The sequence below is a fragment of the Poecilia formosa genome, unplaced genomic scaffold, assembly GCF_000485575.1.
Source record: "Poecilia formosa unplaced genomic scaffold, Poecilia_formosa-5.1.2 Scaffold955, whole genome shotgun sequence".
In the NCBI taxonomy this organism is placed as follows: Eukaryota; Metazoa; Chordata; class Actinopteri; order Cyprinodontiformes; family Poeciliidae; genus Poecilia; species Poecilia formosa.
This window is the reverse complement of record NW_006800894.1, coordinates 148-19,905: the sequence shown is the minus strand read 5'-3', so window position 1 is coordinate 19,905 and position 19,758 is coordinate 148. Positions and strand designations below refer to the sequence as shown.

Below are 19,758 nucleotides of genomic sequence, written 5' to 3'. Positions count from 1 at the left end.
GTAGAGGACCCGAGCTCAGAGGATGAAAGAGACCACCCACGGAGAGTGAGAGGGGAATTTTTTTTTTTTTAGCTACATTTATCAGCTACCACAAGGGGGAGCCTTCCTGCATTAATGCCCCACTGTATAAATATATGAATTAATTTTATTTTCATTTTAATTCATTTCAAATGCGCTGTAACACAGACTTCTATGGGAGCTCTTTCCTGCCATCACCATCTACAGTAAATCTTTAAAAAAAAAATCTTGAATTAATCTGAGTTAGAACAACATTTAGTTTTCTTTTGGGATCAATAAAATATTTTTGAATTTGATAATTTCTTCTTAATGTTTTAATTCCTTGAACACAACTCAAATAAAGTGAATATGATTAATTAGTTTTGAAGTCTGTTTCTACTCTCGTGGCTCAAACTCTACTTAGCTTTCAGAAAATTCCTAAAAATACTTTCCAAAATTTTGCAAGCTCATTTAAATAACATTATTCGCTTGGCTTAACAGGCAGGTCCTTTGTTTGTGCTCTTTGCAAACAAACACTGATCAGCGAATGTAGCTGTGGATTACTCAACACACCAGAATCTGATTCAGGGTGAAACTGGGACACAAGCCGGGTGAGACAGCAGCCACTCTCAGTTTGACATGATTTAGCCTTTCAGGCTGAGGTCAATCAGGCGAAACATTAGAGCAGAGAAGTCGTATTTAAAGAACTAAAGCCTCGTTTCGCATTTTAAATTTACTGTTTAAAATGAGAGAAACAGCTCTTGTTGAGCGCTGATCTTAAAACAAGAAAACCCACCTTGAAAAACATCAGGTGAGCTCTGCACCAGCTCTGGTTTCATGTTGTTTTAATACAAACAAAAGAACGGTTCATGTATAGGGGCTGAGCAGCACAGAAAGCAACCTCTGTCCTGTTTTTAATTTCACGCGATGCCGGGTTTGAAAACCCCGACTTGCTACTACTGTTGGCTTTAAAGTGGACAGTGTGGTTTATGTCACGATAAACAAGGAGGTTTTTGTACAACAGGATCCGTCCCATCTCGCCTGTCAACCCCCAGCTGGTGCCGAGTTCAACTCCAACTCAATTATTGATGGCCCTCGTTGCACTGAGCCGTCCTCTGCAGGTGCAACGTTGCCAAGAGACGAGACGGGCAAAATAATTCACCAGGTATCATGCATAATCAAGAGCATGCAATTTCAGTTACTAAGGACAGAAATGAGTCGTTTTTGCATGTAAATTTATGCAAGTAGATGTTAATTAGAGGAAGGGCAAGAGTTCTCATGGCTGTGGCACAATCGATCTCAAAGCCGCCCGGCAGAGGAGCAGTCAGCATGCGTCTTAAATTTCTCATTTTTTGGCCAGCTGAAGGAGAACCCTTGGAGACAAAGTGAGTGAAACAAAAATGGTTTCATGTGCTGTAAACCAGGACCGGCTGCCAACCGGCTGCTGGCTTCACTGCTGCTCTAATGACAGTCATCCTAATACAACTGAGACCACCGTCGTCAAGCAAAGACGCCACAAAGTTAGTTTACATCAGCGCCGTTTGTAATTGTGCAATTTGATGTTTTGAAATTAAATCCGCTTAATGGAAACTCAAGAGTTTCCTTAATCAAAAGCTTTGGTGCTCGGATTTTTGACCCTATTGAAAATGACTAATTTCCCAAAACTCCAATGGAAACTTTTTTTTTTTTGCATTGCATGAGATCAGCAACCACCATCAAAGAAGAAGAAGAAGAAGACGACAACAGGAAGTAGTTGGAGGATCATCGCATGCCGTGTTTTTAAATGACTTATCACATGAACAAACTTGGGTAACACTTTAAGTAAAGTGTGCATAAGACTGACATGACACTGTCATAAACATGACGTAACACCTGCTGTGAACATGAATGTTTATAATGTTCTCATGAATTGTTATTCGGTAAATAATGACACTTTTAATGCAAAGTTGCTTTAAAAGTTGCATTGAAATTCCATTAAATCAATTAAACATAACTGAATAAAGAACAACACTGAGCTGTATAATATCCTAATCTTCTTTGCTCAAAAGGATATTCTGTTGCAATGGATTTCCTACAAGTCTCCTTCTATTTTTGGGCGGACAAAGCTTATTTTTGAATATATTCCTCTTGACTTTCTAACATGCCTCGTCCGCTCCAAGACGGTGGACATCATGCATGTCCACCGTCCTGTCTCGAGTGTTTATAAACTCTTAGACTTGGACTATTCTTTTTGCTTTTTCTCTCCTTTGGACTGCACCGATGAGCTTTTGTGTTGTGTTGTAGTTATTAAACAAAAATTAATAAATATACCAAAAAAAAGTACATTACAAGTGCCAACTTTGCACTAAAGTGTCAGCATTTACCACTTTTAATGCAACTTTCAAAGCAACTTTGCATCAAAAGTGTCATTATTTACTGAATGACAACAGTCAGACACTCAAAGACGCGTTCATGTTCATAACATGTCATACGTCATGTTTATGACAGTGTCACACTAATTCAAATAAAGTGCTACCCAATCGTTTTCAGGAGTGATTTTAATTGTGTTTCTTATTTAGTGGAAATGCTGCAATTGCAAAAAAGCAGAGAAGTTCAATCTTTTTCAGCTTATAATCCACTTGAGATAAAAACAAGTCATCTATAGAAAGAGATATGAACTTCAAATTTCATCAAAAATATTTTGTGATTTTGTTGTGATAATGATAAAAGTGATGCTAAAGAACCATTTCTTCTTTTTGCTACTAATAAACTAACCTAGAAAAAAAATCACTGGAATCTAAATATGACAATAATTAATTTCAAACTCCTTTTAAAAACTGTGGTCTACAAAATAAACCCAACCTTTTGTTCTATGTAAAAAAATAATCCCAAAGTATTTCAGTTTGGACAAACTTGAAAAGCCTCAATTTGGTTCACGTTTTTAACATCATGATGACGAAGACAGTCACATTTCTTTTTTTTCCCCCAAAATACAAATGACGTGGTTTGTATGTAGCTATTTTTGTTCTCATCAAAAACAAAGCAGCAATTGCATACGTACATAAAAAGACGTAACGTTTGCAGGATGTTTTCTGGAACAACAAACCTGGACTTTACCTGCAATCTGTCTGGAGTCTCGAAGACGAGGCTGGATTTTCTTTTAAACAAATCTTCGCTCTCACTGGGGCTGCGGAGGAAACACAACGAGGATCGTCCAGAAAACTGAGGAGCAGAAATGATTTTGCTTTGCGTTTGTATTTTCACCAACCCGGCTTTGAAGACGTTGTAAACAGACTGCTTGACTTGGGCCTCCTCTCTTCTAGAAACCTCTGTGTTTTGACTCAGACTCCTTGAAAGCATCTCCTTCAAAAACAGAGAGAGAACAAAAAAAATAAAATAAAAAAAATAATTATATATATAATGATTATTTGTCTACAAAAGAGGATTAGGGCCACAGAGAAAAAAAGAGAACTGACTTTTTTCCTGAGTTACGAGTTTCAATCTCAGAAGATTAAAGTCAGAATTCTGAGAAAAATTTCAGAATTTTTACTTTAATCTGAGAATTAGGATTTTTTTCCCCCTTGGAATTATGACTTTAATCTCAGAATTATGACTTTATCCCCTCATAATTATGACTTTAATCTCATAATTATGGATTTCCCCCCTTAGAATTATGACTTTAATTTCATAATTATTAGCTTAATCTCATAATTTTGACTTCCATCTCAAAATGATTACTTTTCTCCCTCAGAGTTTTGACTTTAATATCAGAATTATGATTTTTTTTTCCTGCAGAATTATAAGTTTTGATCTCGGGAGACATGCCAAAAAATCTGAGATTAAAGCCATAATTCTGAGATTAAAGCCATAATTCTGAGATTAAAGCCATAAATCCCTTTTTATTTTCTATTTTTAGTGACCCTAGTCCTCTCCCGTAGTTTCCTCTTCCTGGTACTCACAGGTTTTTTTGCAATAGTTGGAGGACTATCTTTAGCAGCAAACTTCTCTGGTGGCTTGAAGCTCGCCTTGGGGGCGTTGGGCGCCGTCGCCTTGACAGCGGTTGCTGGAGCGGATGACGTCACTGGACTGGAAGCGGCAGATATGGGCGCAGCGTGAGGGTTCAGAGCGGGAGATGAAGGAGAGGCAGGGATGGCCTGCGGCTCTGCATCTTTCCGGGCGTCGAGGCTTCTGGACCTCTTGCGCTCGTCGAACTGGAGCCGCTGCCTGGCTCCGGTGCGGCCCCTCGCCCGCAGGGTGCCGCCCGGCGTGCTGCTGTTGAACTTGTTGATGAGTTTGTTGATGGGCGCCAGGGAGTTGGTGTCGATGGCCGCGGCGGGCTCGCTCTCGGTCGGCGGTGGAGGCTCTGGGATTGGCTTTGGGGGTGAATCCGAGCCAGGTTTTCTCCCCACAGAACCGGTAAATCCAGCAGCAGTTCGGTTGAACCCTTTGGGTCCCGCAGATTTTAGCTTAACAGGCTTCAGTCCTGCTTCGTTATACTCCTCGTTATCAGTCCCGTTAAGTTTCTTCTCCGTTTCCCTGGGCGTGGCTTTGAGTTGGGGTTCAGACTTTGGCCTCTCCATGCGGCGCTCCCTGCCCGCTCTTCCCTCCTCCTCCCCCTGAGTCCCAGCCTGTCCGTCCCCTGGAGGTCTCCTCAGGGGACTCCCAAATATCTCCCCAACCTCATCCTCTGCCGGAGACACCGGGGAGCGGGAAGGGTTCACAACAGGGCTGAAGGAGTTGGGGAAATCTGCCGGTTCTTTGCTACGTTTTGGGATGCTGTTGTACGGAGATGTTGGCCCGGAAGTGGGATTGGGATTAGACAGCTGGACTCCATAAGAGTCACCTTTCTCCCCATCTTTCAGAACGACATACGGCTGCCCAGAGATCCCCTGGACCCTCACAGCCACTCCGTATTTGTTGGAGGGAGGCGTGGCGTTGCCGTTCGCTCTGGATTTTTCGGGCGGGACTCCGCCCGTGTCGTGGAGGTCTTTGATGAAGCGGATCTGAACGCCGTAATCCAGCTGCCCCTTCCGGTCAGTGGAAGGAGTTCCCATTGTCGCTTCCTATTTCTGAGCAACACATGGAGGAAGACAAACAAAATAAATGCAAATTAGGTTATCCAATGGGACAAACACGGAAGCTGCCATGCAACTGTTACATAAGACTCATTTCACAGGAAGTTCTCAAATATAATGACTTTAATAACATCTGACATGGAAACAGAGGCAGGTGGAGCAACCTGAGCTAAAGTAGAACTAGTTGATTAAACTTATTTTTACTCAAGTAAATGTAATAGGTAGGCATCCAAAAAATTACTCAAGTAAAAAAAAAAAAAAAAAAAAAGTACCGGTATTTGGTAAAAACTGACTGATTAAAAGGTTCCCTCATCAGAAAGACCAAAATATAAATTTGCATGAAAAATTTTGTATTTTAAAGATCAAAATGAAAATGATTCATAACATAATTACAAAATCAGGCAAAAGGATAAATTATTTATCTTAATATAAAACTTCTGAAACTTTAACATAACCTGTACAGCAGGCGTGCGTCTTTGTCTGGTGAATTTTTGGTTAAAACATGTTTGTCCTTCATTTATGAAGTTACTCACAAAGGGCAGAGAATACATTTTTCTAAAGTAAAATTATAAAGTGTAGGAAATATACTCGTTAAAGTACTTTTCCCCCAAAAAAGTTACTCGTAAATGTAACTGGTTATTAAGCAATTCTGCATTTAAACATCACAAATCCAGTTTAATCTATGTATGGCACTTTAATAAAGATTAAATTATATATTTATTGGTCTTTAATGTTACCCATCATGGAAACAATAATTTAGTTTTTCCTCAGTTGAACAAAAATATTCTGCTACTTGAATTGATTAAACACACTTTAAGTGCAAAAATACTTATTCTTTTAAAAACGTAAAAAAGCCCATATTGAATGTAGCTTTCCTACATACAATGTGAATAATGCAAAAAATGTATGTATATATTATATATATATAGATATATTCTTTTAACAAACTAAAAAAAACACTAAATATATAGTAACATCAATGACAAGAGAAAAATAAGATTTACATTATTTAAAAAAAACACTTGATTAATGAATTAGTTTATGCTGAAAGTTTATAACTATTATAAATATAGTACCACTGACTTAAAAACCTTTAAAAAACGTTTTTGTTGATCAAAAATCACAGAATTTCCTCACTTTTTCCACTAAAAACGGGACTCAATGCATTTTTTTTTCAAAATAAAAACATTTTCTAAGAAAATTTTTTGCTTTATTTTATTATATTTTTATTTTTATAATATCAAAGCCCATTACTCCAGAAAATAAACAATAAATGAGTAGTAAGCCAAAGATTTTTCCACCTTTTCAGAGAATGTGCAGCCTTTTCCTCATATTTTCAGCTTCATTTTGACTCGGCTAAAATATCCTCCTAATGGTAAATCCTGATAAACTTGTCATCTTGTCTCGCTGCTCCTCAGGTTAAATTCCTCCTCAACTAGAATGTTTTCTATTCATAACATGCCAAATATGCTACTAAGAAGCTCTTTGTGCAGGGTGACTTTACCTGAAGGGTGTGGACGGACGGACGGAAAGCCAAGACAGGAAAAATGAAAACTAAAATATGACGCGTTTTATTTTAGGTCACAATAGCAACATTTTTTGTTTTTTTAGACATTTCGAATTCAAACAGCAGAAAATTAGGCAGCTCAACAAATCAGCGAGTTGCATCAGCAATAATAAACCCTCAACTCTAAATGTTGGCTGTTTCCCACGTAACTTATCAACTTTTAATACAGCGAGACAGGAATCTGCTCCCAGTCAGTTTATGAGGTCGTGAAGAGTGCTTCAGCTTGTGAGAGGAAATGTGTAACGTCTCAGGAGAGGCTTTTATGAAATCTGAGAGAGAGAAAAAACAAAACATCTAGTGTTAAATCAGTCTGGGATTGAATATTAAAAGTGTATAGAAGACACTCTGGATTACATGTGGTTTCAAAGGCAGAAAAAAAAGATTTTTGCTTTATGGGACATGCCTTACGGATGATTAAATGGCAATTAAAAAGCGAAAACCTAGGAATTCATGAGGAGTTTCTCTTAGGTAAACAATTTTTCTATGTTTTTTTGGACATTAAAGATAGAGACAAACATACCTACCATCTCTATTTTCTAGAGAACTTGATATTTTTCCACTTGTAATTTCATAGTCAAGGAAGAAAGGCGTTAGATTTTTTTTTAAATAAAACCATTTTCTGTGAAAGATAATATTAGTTGAATATTTTTTGGAGTGAAATATTACAGCTTTGTTTTTTTTTACTGCTTAAATGTTAAATATGTTTCTGGAGAGCAGGAAGAAACTGGAGCCTCTGCAGAAAACGAATGAATGCCCCAAACTCCAGCATCTTGTTGTTTGTGAGCATCTCAAGCCATTTTTTTTTTGCATCAAACTTGCATCAGATTTTAAAACAGATACATCCAGTTTTTCTTTTTGTGCACCAATCCTGATCAAACTACTCCCAGCCAAGCATCTGAAATGACCCCAAAACGCATCTCAAAGCAAACAACTTTTCGCTCTGTCAGCGGTTATATTTGCAGTGTACTCTGCACATGTCCACCTAATATTGTGAGAGATGAAAATGAGTCGACGAGTCCTCCAGTGATTGTTCTGGCTCTGTGGAGCATTAAACGCTACGGGGTTATGCCAGGAATGGGCCTCCCCTTCCCAAACTTCAGAGCGGACCCAATCAGCCATAGACTGTTTACTCTGAACCGGACTCACACTGGCACAGACACTGCATGGTTAGACATGCAAGGTGTTTTTATTGATATAGTTAAAGCTCGGAAAGGTATTCACACCTCTTCGACATTTTTTGCTGAAATTGAAACTGCAAACCTACAAAGACACGGCCGTCCAGAGCATTAAACATAGAAGCAGCCGGGAAAACTTTAACTCTGACTAAAATCTTTTCTTTTTTTTTGCTCATATGCAACATATATCCTGCTTTTTCTTTGCAGTCTGAACGGCCCACTTCCGATCATTTCACCCCCTAAAAATTATGACCTGCGCTACTTCCGTGTGTGGAACTGAATCGGATTCATATCGGATTGTTTCCAAAGTGTCTGAGGTCTGAATACTCATGTCGCATCTTATCCAGCTGTTATGTCACTGATGTGAGACACGCGTCATAATTCTGCACCCAGAGAAGCCAGACCCGGTAAATCTGGACGTAAACAACGACCTAATTATTAAACACATCACAATCCCACCATTTCTGGCTCTAACTACACATCTAAACAGACTTCTCCAAAACAGAAGCTGCAGGTCAATGCTCCACAAAAGGCCGTTGCTAATAATTTTCTCCTTGTTCTTTTGATTTTGTGACAATACAGTCAGCTCTAACGGCTAAATTAACTTTAAAATCAATCCATAAACAGCTCCTCCCAAAGTGGCTGCAAACAGATCTGCAATTGGATAACTGTACATCTTTGAGAAGCAGAAGTGGAGCCTCCTGCACAACCAGCCAGAATGCCGTAAGTGATTTCCGAATGACAAGTTTACAAAATATTTGTCTTTTCCAGCAGCCATTGCACAGCGCATACAGCGGTAAAACCAGCTGAGCTTGTGTTGCTAGGTTTCACTGGGGTTGCTAGGTAACCATGCAGTGTGACTCAACAATCTGGAGGTTTTAGAAACGGGTCATTTTCCAGATACCAAAAACATTGACTTATTGCCAAAAGACGACCGTGTGGTTTTTCTAACTGCTTGGACTGTCTTTAGACACAGTAGAGATGAAAATGGAAGTATAAACACATGCAAAATATAAATTTTGAATAATAGATCTTCTTTAACAAACAAATTACTGTTAGTGAAGCCATATTTTCTCATAAAAGGGCACGTTTCTCTGGCATGCGTAGATCCACTGTTCTCTAAGTGCTCTTCATTTTCTACAAACTCTTTCAGGAATTAAACTGTAACTCTGGTTATAGAATAACACACAGAACCTCCCATTGGCAATCAGGTTAGGTCTAGCTGATCAAAGTCAGACTTTGTCTTTGCCAAAAACATTCTTAGGATTCCAGACGTTCTCCCCTTCAGCACTGCGCGTGGTTTGCATTTGTATAATAGGGACAGATTAGGAGTGGAAGTGGAAAAGTGGGCCAGAAGCAACAACTGTAAGGAGAACTGTGAACGCCAAGAGAGAAAACCACAAACAAACAGAAGGGAAATCATTTAAATGTCTGCGACAGCTTCAGCGGCTGATCTCAGTGGAACTCCAGAGAAGTTAATATGTTCCCTAAGTAAATACACATTTCAACACAGGCTCGGCTGTTGTTCAGCCACCGGGAGCCGTGCACCTCTGGGTGACAGCGGCGTTGCCTTTCACGGCGTTTCTCCGACTCGTCACAAGGACAAGCCGAGTCAACAGGGACAGGAATGTCACCAAACTGGCCAATCGGCTGTCACTCGTCCTCACCGTCCAACCGGATCGTCTCATTTTCATGCTCACTCCTCATTAGTCTTTACACTTTCACTACCAACCTTTAGCTCGGATGTGCAGTTTGTTTATTTACTTACATTTTTAGTGACGTTGTCTTTTACTTTTGTGTTGCTTTACCTAAAGGAGAGTGCCTCAAATTTTATTGGACTGTGAATAAAAACAACAAAAAAAGTCATTTCTATTTTAAACAGAATTCTTGTTCTATATGACTTAATATGCTTAGTGACATAATATGTGAAGAAAATAATATTTTAACAAACACAGGAAGAAATTCAAACATTTTGATATGTAGAAACATATCAGTTTTGTTTTTTATTTGTGAAAATATTATGATTAATAGCAGAAAAAAACAATATTTATAATAAAAATATTGGTCTGTTTATATATAAAATTGTTTAGTTCAGCTTATAACTTTTATTAACTAAATTCAAAAAGTAAGCAATTTGTGGCATTTTTGATGACTCTAGCTTGCAAGAAATTTTCATAAAATTAAAGTATTACATGAAAGCACTTTAAAAAAATGATTTGTAATACAGATATGTTGCTTCAGGGCCATGTTGGTCCGTAATACCACAGAAAAGACTGCTGATTCAATAGTTAATGTTGAATCAGCAGTCTGAGAAGGCTAGAAGGCTTAAAGCTAAGAAGCCCTCTGTTTACAGAGTTTGTTTTTTTTTTTTAATCCAAGCATTTGAAGCAAGAACTTAGTGGAAGGAAAAGGTCAAGTACAAACAACAGAGATAACTGAAGCTTCGAGAGGATTGTGAAGCGAAGCCTTTTCAACACGTTGAGGTAAACGGGTGTGGATTTCAGCTAAAGTCAGTCGCACTGAAAACATGAACTCCTACTGTCATGTTCTTTATGTTTAAAGTTTCAAAGTCAGCTTTATTTGACACGTTATTTGAGGAGTCTTGCCATCACCTTGTTTTGTAAAGTATAAATTCAGCAAAGTCACCTACAGTGACATTTTAGTGAATTGCATGCTTCCTTTATGGAAATGCCGACTTCCTTTCCCAGCAGGAAATGACATCTGCTCACGCTGCCAAAGGTAGTAAACTCACCCGATACAGACCTCAAAGAATTTATGAGGTATTGTCAAGAGGAAGATGAGACACCAGACTCAGCAATGCAGCTCAAGGCCACCATCAATGTAGCTTCACTGGCTGCTAATCTCCTCCATGCTACGCCGCATGGATCCAGTAATTCATGCAAAAGGAGCCATGACCGAGTATCGACTGCACAAACTGTATGCTACTGTTTTTAAAAATCCCTGATGCATGTCCACTTTGTTATCACATCTTTTCCTTCTGCTCAACATTCCTGTATTATGCTTAGATATGCTACAGCTTCTTTAGCCGTAACCTGTAGCGGTTCACCATCCTTGTGGAAGGTGTCGGGAACTATCGACTAGACTATGAAGTAGGAAGCCTTTGTTATGCTTGTGTAGTTTATAACAAGCTCGCAACATTTCTGTATTAAATAGAGAAACTTAATTTTAGAGCTTCATTATCTATAAGTTATAAGAAATATAACGTTTGAAATATGTCCTTCTGTATGTAATCAATCTCTATAAAATATGAGCTTAATTTATATAAATGAATTAGAGAAACTTTTCTTATTTACTGTAAGTGTAAAACATTAACATAAGAAACAAAAAAGTAATTTAATTATATATTACAGTGTGGCAACATTGATTTATACTTTTTAGTTTTAAAAAAGAAGCCCTGACAGGGTGTACAGATTAGCTGGTTGCTGTCCTGTTCATTAGCATTTAAACTTGAATAAATAATACACTTAATACTAAAAATATGTCAGTTTTCGTACGATTAACAATGATGTATCGCTCATAAAAAAAATAAATAAACACTTGTCAAACTGACTTGTTTGAACCCCTGTTGGTTCTGTGCAGCCGCTTGTTTCACTTATGCTTCCGTCTGGCTTACAGGAAGATGACACTAAAAGTCCTGCATGTGTTTACCAAAGGAAAGAGCTTTAAGTGTAGCTTCAGGGACACACTTAAAAAGCTATTTCTGGAGCCAACTCTGACAAAAAAATATCACTTACTACAAAACAAAACCCTTATGCATCAGTTATTACATAATAGTCTCTCTGTTATAATTTAAACACGGATGCTGCAGACTGTAACAGCACCTGTGTGCTTCTGCGTTAATTGCGTCACACCCACCCATCCGGTCAGTCAGTATCGGTGCGCGTCGAAACCTCCCGGCTGTTTACACCTGAGCAGCAACAACGGGAACACATATAATCAGGCGAAATAAACAGCAGCCTTACCAACGAGACGCCGCCGCCGCATCCCATTCGAGGCGTTCACCTGCTGTAACAGCCCCGCATATCCTCTTTACGCGGCGCAGACAGATCCGATTAAACCAAGAGTGGACAGAGAAGCGCAACAAACCCAACAAACCCCCATGAAGGCGGACAACAAAAGCTGGTGCCCCCCCCCCGCCTCCTCCGATCATTTCCATGAGCAGAAAAGCCACAGGTGGATCCCGCTTTTGATCCAAATGCTGGGAAATGCCCGCTCAGCTCAACAGACCGCATTACTCATACTTTATTTCCAACTCAAAGTAAATAAGAAGCTGCTGAGTAAGTGTTACTGCACCTGCAGTGATGGTCCCGTTTCCGAGCTCTTCCTCTGCCAATTCCTCGGCATGTATAAATCAGCAGCAAGTCCACGAAGCGCTGAGATGGGGAGATGTTATTCCACGGGCCGAGGACATTGGGGAAAATTACCCCCACTACCAGTGGAACCTGTTGCCAGCACGTCCGACGGACCGTCCTCCCGCCTCGGCGGCGATTTGATTGGTGGGAAGCTGCTGAAGGGGGCGGGGCTTCCCTGCGCACTGACTTTCATCTCTCCTGCTGCACTTTAAAACACAATGCAGCCACTGTGTGACCCACTTCAGCTGTGTAATCAATGAGGAACGCTTTGCATGGCGGTATTATCTATAACAGCAGAACCAATGGGGGAAAAGAACCATAATTTGCTGCTACTTGAGATTACACTGCACTCCAACTTTAGTGATTAGGAAAATTATTCACTCCCCGTGAGCTGTTTCACGTTTAACCAGGTCACAACCACAAACCTTAAGACGTTTCATTAGGATTTTATGAAGTAAACTAGTGGAAGTGATACATGTTCAAAATGCTCTGAATAGTGTGGTGTGCTTTTAGCTCTGAACTCCTACATAAAATCCATCTGCCTTTAGGAAGTCACCTAACGTTAGTGAACATCATCATAAAACCAGGAAATACAGAAGACAAGTCTGTAAGAAAGTTGTGGAAAAACTCAAGTCAAAATTTCTAATAGTTCTCCAAATGAATTAGTGATATCTTGAACATTTTTAAATTGATTTGGATTTTGTGTTTCAGATGTTTTGAAATTTCAATGAAAAAAATGAAAACTGAAACTTTTTTAATATACCATTTTCAGATTGGATTGACATTTGACACTTTTAGCTTGTCAAAGCTAAAAGTGAAATTTGTGTGCTGGCAGAGAATAAATAAGACATTCTTTGCTGACTTCTGCAGTCTTCAATTTGACGAAGACATCTTAAGGGTAGTAAAAATGTAGTAATGTCTAGTCAAAGAGCCAGTTTTAGATTTTTGAAATGTAATTACAGATAGTCAAATGAAACCGATTTTACGCCAAAATGGCCTGCCATACTGCTTTTAAAGGAATAGGAATACGATGAGCTAATTGATACGCTCAGTCCAAGTAAAACAATGTTTTTGTTTTTTAATTCATGCTTTCATTTTCACATTTTCCAAAGGGTGTTAGTGTCTCACATAATGTGATTAAAACCTAAATGCAGTCATGTTGCATTTTCACTTCCATGCACCTGTAAAGTTTTTTACTTTTCTGTTGACACAAGCCATCCAATTTTACTGCAATTTCAAAATATCTCAATATGATGTTTCTTTTCACAGAGGCAGGACTTGATGTATATATATATAAAAAAAACTGAGTTACTGCTCTTACTGTTCCATATTGGTGCATTTACCTTAAATGCTGGAAAATGTCACGTATATACAGGCATGAAAAATAAACAGAAATTTCAGCCAAATGTTAAATTTGTTTTAGACTGCTCTTAAATTAAAGGATTAAAAATTCAATCTGATTAAACAATATAATCTAAAAGCAATTTGGCAACTGCTAAAACCAAAGCACAAACAAATTGGCCAACTTTAATTTAATTAACTGATTGGAGGAAAGCGAGTCATTTTTTTTTATTACTAAATCAACCAAAACTTAAGTTTCCACTTTATATGCTTTGTCCCTTAAAGGAGAGTAATTTAGTAATTTCTTTATTTTCAGCTTTTGTCCACAAAACTGCAGCAGATTTATTTCTGCTTTCATGTTTAATGTTTGTGACTAAACAAAAGCTTACAAAAAATAAATGTGCAAATGTTCTGCATAACCTTCAACATCAATGTCTAGGATAAAACAAAATTTTATGCGACTGTGTATGTAGAAAACAGCCAAATAATTCAAATAAAAGTGATAAACCAGACTTGGACAACATAACAAAAAACTGTTTTTACTTCAGAGTTTAGTACCTCTCCTTTCCCCACCGCCTGTAGTACTCGCAGGTTCCACCAGGAGGCACCAGAGCAGAGCAAGAGCACAGCACAAATAGTACAAAACAAAAAGGGAACGACTGAGAGCATGAAAATAAAGGCAACTTGGACATGTAATAAAGAAAAATGACAAGAAAGAATTAGATATAAACACCTTATACCGCAAGAAAAATGTAAAAATGGGTATTTCTGTTTCCTTTTTTTTCTCTTTAGTTGTTTGGTCTACTTCAAGGTTTCCTGCAGTGAAGAATCCTGAAAATAAACAAGTTACTGCATTGGATCGCATGCATCTCCCTCCAATAGTTTCTGTTAAGGACTATGCACATCGTGATATGAGACATGATGTCACTACTTGCTATGCCAACACCATCCAAAAGCACTGGATTCACAATGTCATGAGTACTGCAGATAGAAAAAGAAAAACAAAAAAAAAACGGCCGTATAAAAAAATAAAACACCATGTATACAACCAAGACACGAGAACTCAACTCATCTTTTTTTTTTTTGTTCACTGGTTTTGACTCTGCGACTTGTTCACAAGTGATGGGAACTCTAGACAAATATTTCTGTCAGTATATTTACAAGTTTGTATCTTTTTTGTGTTTGTTTTTTGTTTATTTTTTTTTTTGGTGGCGAAACGTGGATGAGATCCCGACCTCGTACTCCTTTGGATTAACCGGCACTGGGTACAGAACGATGCGGTAAGTAGGGTTAAAGCGTGTGAGATTCAGCTTCCACGATACACTTAATACTGACATGTTTATACTGCCATACACTGATGCATCGTTTTCAGTTTTTTCCCCCTTGCTTGCAGTAAAAGGCCAACAATGTGAAAGGGCAGTGCTGAACTGAACGTTTCAGTAGAAAACTAAGCTGTGAATTCATGGGACCTTTTTACAGGGTTCCTACACGTTTGTCTGGTAAAAAGTTTCCAAAATTCCCAGTCCTTTAAGTTCATTTTCAGATATAAACACACACAAAAAAAATCACTTAATTTATGGCCATTTTTTCTTTTTTTAACCAGGTATCAGATAAAGAAGTTTCAAAAACAACAGGAAGAAAGAAGGAAGAATAAAAGGAAGGAAAGAATGGAAGAAAGTAGAGCTGGGCAAACTTAGATTTTAAGAATAAAATCTCAGATTTTTATCATGCCAGACTAAATTTTTTTTATTTTAATTCATCCCCTCCATTTTCTTTTCAGAAAAGGACAAAAAACAAAAATATTTTCAAAAAGTGGCTTTTATTTCATCGCTTCTGTAAACTGAACAACAGAGTATTAGGGCCAGGCTATGAGAATTTGTTTAATTATGAGAATATAGACAAAATATTAAGAGAAAAAAAGGGCTCAATTCTAGCAGAAAAAAATTTAATATTACACAGAAAAAGTTGTTTTAATGAGAAAACAGTGTAGTTATCAGGATCTGATGTGAGTTCATGTGCTTCCTTCTTTAAATATGCAGACGGTTTCAAAGTCCAGCTACTGATAATTTGACGCTGATGTGTTAAAATTTGAAGTTTTTCTATTAAGTATTATCTCTAAACCTTAAACCAAAGTATAACTTTACAAGATGCTCAACATTTCTCATTTTAATTCAACTTTGTGTTGGAATTCTAAAGAAATAATACTTTAATCGCCTAACATTACAGCTTTAGTCTGGTAAATTTATTTTTATCAAAAAATAAACAATCTTACAAAATAATCAAAGTAAATAATAATTTTGATTTTTAATTTTATATAACCTTAGCCTTGCCTTAATATTTTGTTGTAATATTCTTTTGAATAATTTTTTTTAAAGAATTATTTTGTTTGAAATTCAAATTTTATTTGAATCTGTCAAACAAAGAAGCAACTTTGGGTTTGCTGACATCACTCTGAACTCTGGAAACACAAAGAGTGCAAAAAATAAAATAAATCATGATTTTCCAAAAATTTAATCTTCAAAAATAAAAATTTGATTAATCAATAAAACCGATTTATCACCCAGTCCTACAAGAAAAGCAAAAGGAAGCACAGAATAGTGGAAAAAATGAAGTTTATGTAGGAGTCAAGTCACACAGAAAAGGACGTAATGAAAGGAAGAAGTAAAGAAGAAAGGGAATAAAGGAAGGACATTGAAGAAAAGAAGAGAAAAAAGGAAGGACAGATGGAAGATAGGAGAAGGTAGAAACAAGAAAGTACTGGAAGGATAAAATGATGAATAGAAGGAAAGAAATAGAAAAAAATTTCCTACTCATTTTCTTTTTTCCACACTTAACCAAATAGTTGAACCGCATTCCAGACCGGAGGCTCCTTGATTGCTTCTGGTAGCCGTTCCAGGGCGTCTTCTAATTAAAATCAGTAATCTGCTGAACTCATACCAGTACAAAGCGAGTATTTAAACATCATGTCCCACCGCCTGATTTAATTTTCTGAGTGCGTGAGCTGGAAATACCGCCGTGCACGCAAACGGTTCAGTCAGTCAGTCAGTCAGTGCGGGAGTTTCTGTGCCAGTCAGTCAAGCGGTTTGAGGTAGTGTGTTGGTGTCAGTGCTTTGCTGATTGGCAGCCGGATTTCTCAATGTGGGTAACATTCATCATGATTTCATACTCTAATTGCCGGGGAGGGGAAGGAAAATTTATTTGCCTAGAGTCACTCAAAGTGCTACGTTTAAGCATCAGAGTCGATGAGTGTGTCGCTTTTGTGTAGTGAACGAGTAAAGGGCTGGCCGAGACGCAGCTGACATGGCACACGGGTCATTCAGTTAGATCAGAGTCCGTTTGTCCGATCGATGCTGCTCAGCTCTCGTTAGCCGCCACCAGCTGGCCTAAACCCTGGCGAACGTACACGGCCTGAATGTCCTTGGTCTTGATGCAGAAGTCACAAGCCCAAACGGCGGCGCTTTCCGTGGTCAGCAGCCCGTACGCCGGTTCTGTAAGGCCCGTACAGTCACGGTGGAACCAGCGCTGGCACGTGGCCTCGCAAAGGATGGCGTCCTGGTCGTCGTGCACTTCCGCCAAGCACATGCCGCAAGGGAAGACCATACCGGGTCCGCCGAGTTTTCCGGGACCTGAGCTGGGCCCGGTTGTCGGGGCTGTGGGTCCAGGAGGCAGGGGGGACTGGGTGTTGGGGGTCGAGGTGGAGTTTGAGGGGGGGTTGGGGTTGCTGCCAGGCGTGTTGCCTCCATTGTTGTTAGCTATGTTGTTCTGATTTGAGTTGGGGGCCGCGTTGGACAGCGGCCCGCCGGAACCGGGAGTGTTGTTCTGCTGGTTGTAAGAGGAAGAGCCTGCAGAGTTCGGCGGAGTTGATTGTTGCTGCTGCTGATTGGAGTTGTTGGAGTTTGGGGTGTTGGTGTTGTTGGGGGGCTGCAGCTGACCGGACTGCGGGTGCTGGGGTTGACCCGATCCGTTCAGCGGACCGGTAGGAGAAGAGTTGGGGTTGGGTTGCGGTGGAGCTGACGGAGGTTGGCCAGGTGTGTTTGCACTTTGCGGTGGGACATCGGGGTGGCCGGGAAAGCCTCCACCTGGTTGTGAAGGCCCAGAGTTAGAAGGCGGGCCGGGTGTAGTGCTGTTATTCGGGGGGCCGTTGGGATTCATGTTAAGCTGCTGCTGCTGCTGCTGCTGTTGCTGCTGCGGTGGAGGACCAGCCGGACCCCCTCCTCCACCAAAGTTCTTCCCATCCTCGCTGCCGGGCCCTGGCGGACTGGGGCCGGGGTAGGGACCTTCCTGTGAGGGAGGAAACTGTCCTTGAGGAGGCATACCTGGCAACCCTCCGCCTACCATGTTGCCACCAGGGCCACCACCCATTCCACCCATCATGTTCATCCCAGGACCCATGCCTCCGCCCATGGGAGGCAAGGGCCCTCGTGGACCTCCACCTCCGGGCAACGGTGGGCTGTTGAACGGGTGTCCGCCCTGTCCGTGCTGCTGCTGGGGGGGCATGCCGAAACGAGGATGGGGCGGCCCACCTCCTCCAGGACCCCCCATTCCTCCTGGAGACAACATGGAGTTAAATCCTGGCCCCGGATGCATGGGGGGACTGAAGTTTGGTTGCATATTGAACTGAGAGGGGCCACCAGGAGGAAATCCACCTCCCCCACCTCCTCCACCACCACCGCCGCCTCCACCTCCTCCGCCTCCGAAGCCGGGCATTCCTCCAAAGCCTAACTGGTGGTGCGGTCCAGCGTTACTCGGAGGGCCGAAGGGCGGTCTGCGTCCAGGCTGACCACTTCCCGGTCCGCTCGGGCCTCCCATGAAGTTTATGCCTGGACCCATCCTGCCTCCACCTCCATACCCACCTCCTCCACCGGCACCTGGACTGGGGAGAAACGGAGCCCCACCTGGTCCGCCTGCCCCACTAGGTCTGGACGGAGGTCCAAAGTCATCATCAAATGGGTTGGAGGCGACCAGATGGTCCACCATGGGCGTGGGAGGCGGCGCAAACTCAGTGAGGTGGGAGAACCCCGCCGCCTGAAACAGAAGAAGTTTACTTTTTAAAATTTTAATGGAAATATCATCAGCATTCTGCAGATTTCAACACTCAAATTTAAGACTTTTTAAAACCATTATGGATGGAGTTTAAGACCTGTATATCCACAGAAATGTATGAACCTTTTCCAGCAAACTGGTGATAGACTTGCACTTACCCATGATGGATGCAAAAAAGCTAGCTAGCTAGCAAGGGCATGTTAGCAGTGAGTTAGCGTTAGCCTCAACCGTCTCGAGTCACAGAACGCAATGAAGATGTCTGACGCAAACTTTTGCCTGACAGTGAAGTCCCGTGAGAAACCCCCACACAGCCCCCCAAAAACATAGAATATACAAGATTAAATAGTCCTGTCAAAACAAAATTTAAGAATTAAAGGCCAACTAACTTCTGAAAAATTTATTTAAGGCTTTTTACAATTTTTTTAGGGATTGTTTATAAGGGAGGCAAAGCAAATGTGTGCAAAATAACTTCTTGAGAAACACACACCCAAAACCTCTTATTCAATTCACTTTCCCATTAAAGTAAAAAAAGAATAGACAATACAATTGACTGAAAACAACAAATAGCAAATGATAGTAGAAACCTAAGTAGCCGTAAAAATAAACAACTGGATGTTAGGAAGTACATATCAACTCTTCTTCTTTTTGTGCCTTTCAGATACACAGATTTTAGCTGCCAAGTAAAACCTAAAAGTAGGGAGTACCAACTCAGGCTTCTTTTTGGGTTTCTGTATTTGTATCCAATATACTTCAGATTGGATGTTAACAGCCCATTAATAAAAATAAATGTCAGGGAGTGTCAGTCCACCCTTTTTACCCTTTTCCCACCAAGCAGGTTAACTAAAAATAGTATAAACTGTGAAGAAATATGGAGATTTGAAATGTAATGCAATAAGTCACTGTTCTCTGAATGTCCAGATAGTGCTGGTAGCGTTGCAGGAGTTTTGGAGTCCTCTTCTTTGCTCTAAGTTTCTTAAAATTGAATGCAGTGGCTATAAAAAAAAGTATTCACCGCCTTTTTTGTTACTCTTATTAATCAACAAAAATTTTTTTGCTTGTTTTTATAAAAAAAATATAAAAAAAAACACTAGTGAAAACTGATTTCCACAAAATAATAACAAATGAAAATATGCAACATAAAATAAGTGCATAAATATTCACCTCCCTTTAAAATGAGTGACCTAATTCAACAGAGGTCCAGCCAATTT

At 39.8% G+C, this 19,758-nt stretch overlaps 1 protein-coding gene and 1 pseudogene across 1 annotated transcript in view; both read right to left on the bottom strand.

Moving 5' to 3' along the window:
* cgnb (cingulin b) overlaps window positions 1-12,298 on the bottom strand; it is a 30,045-nt gene extending 17,747 nt beyond the window's left edge. Inside the window, exons 1-4 of the mRNA XM_007543965.2 lie at window positions 12,108-12,298; window positions 3,936-5,045; window positions 3,245-3,339; window positions 3,094-3,163 (exon numbers count right to left, since the gene is read on the bottom strand). Coding sequence (XP_007544027.1) covers window positions 3,094-3,163; window positions 3,245-3,339; window positions 3,936-5,030 — 1,260 coding nt within the window. The 5' untranslated portion in view covers window positions 5,031-5,045; window positions 12,108-12,298. The remainder of the gene's footprint in view (window positions 1-3,093; window positions 3,164-3,244; window positions 3,340-3,935; window positions 5,046-12,107) is intronic.
* Window positions 12,299-15,882: 3,584 nt separating this feature from the next.
* LOC103132200 (pygopus homolog 2 pseudogene) lies at window positions 15,883-18,595 on the bottom strand (annotated as a pseudogene).
* Window positions 18,596-19,758: the final 1,163 nt, after the last annotated feature.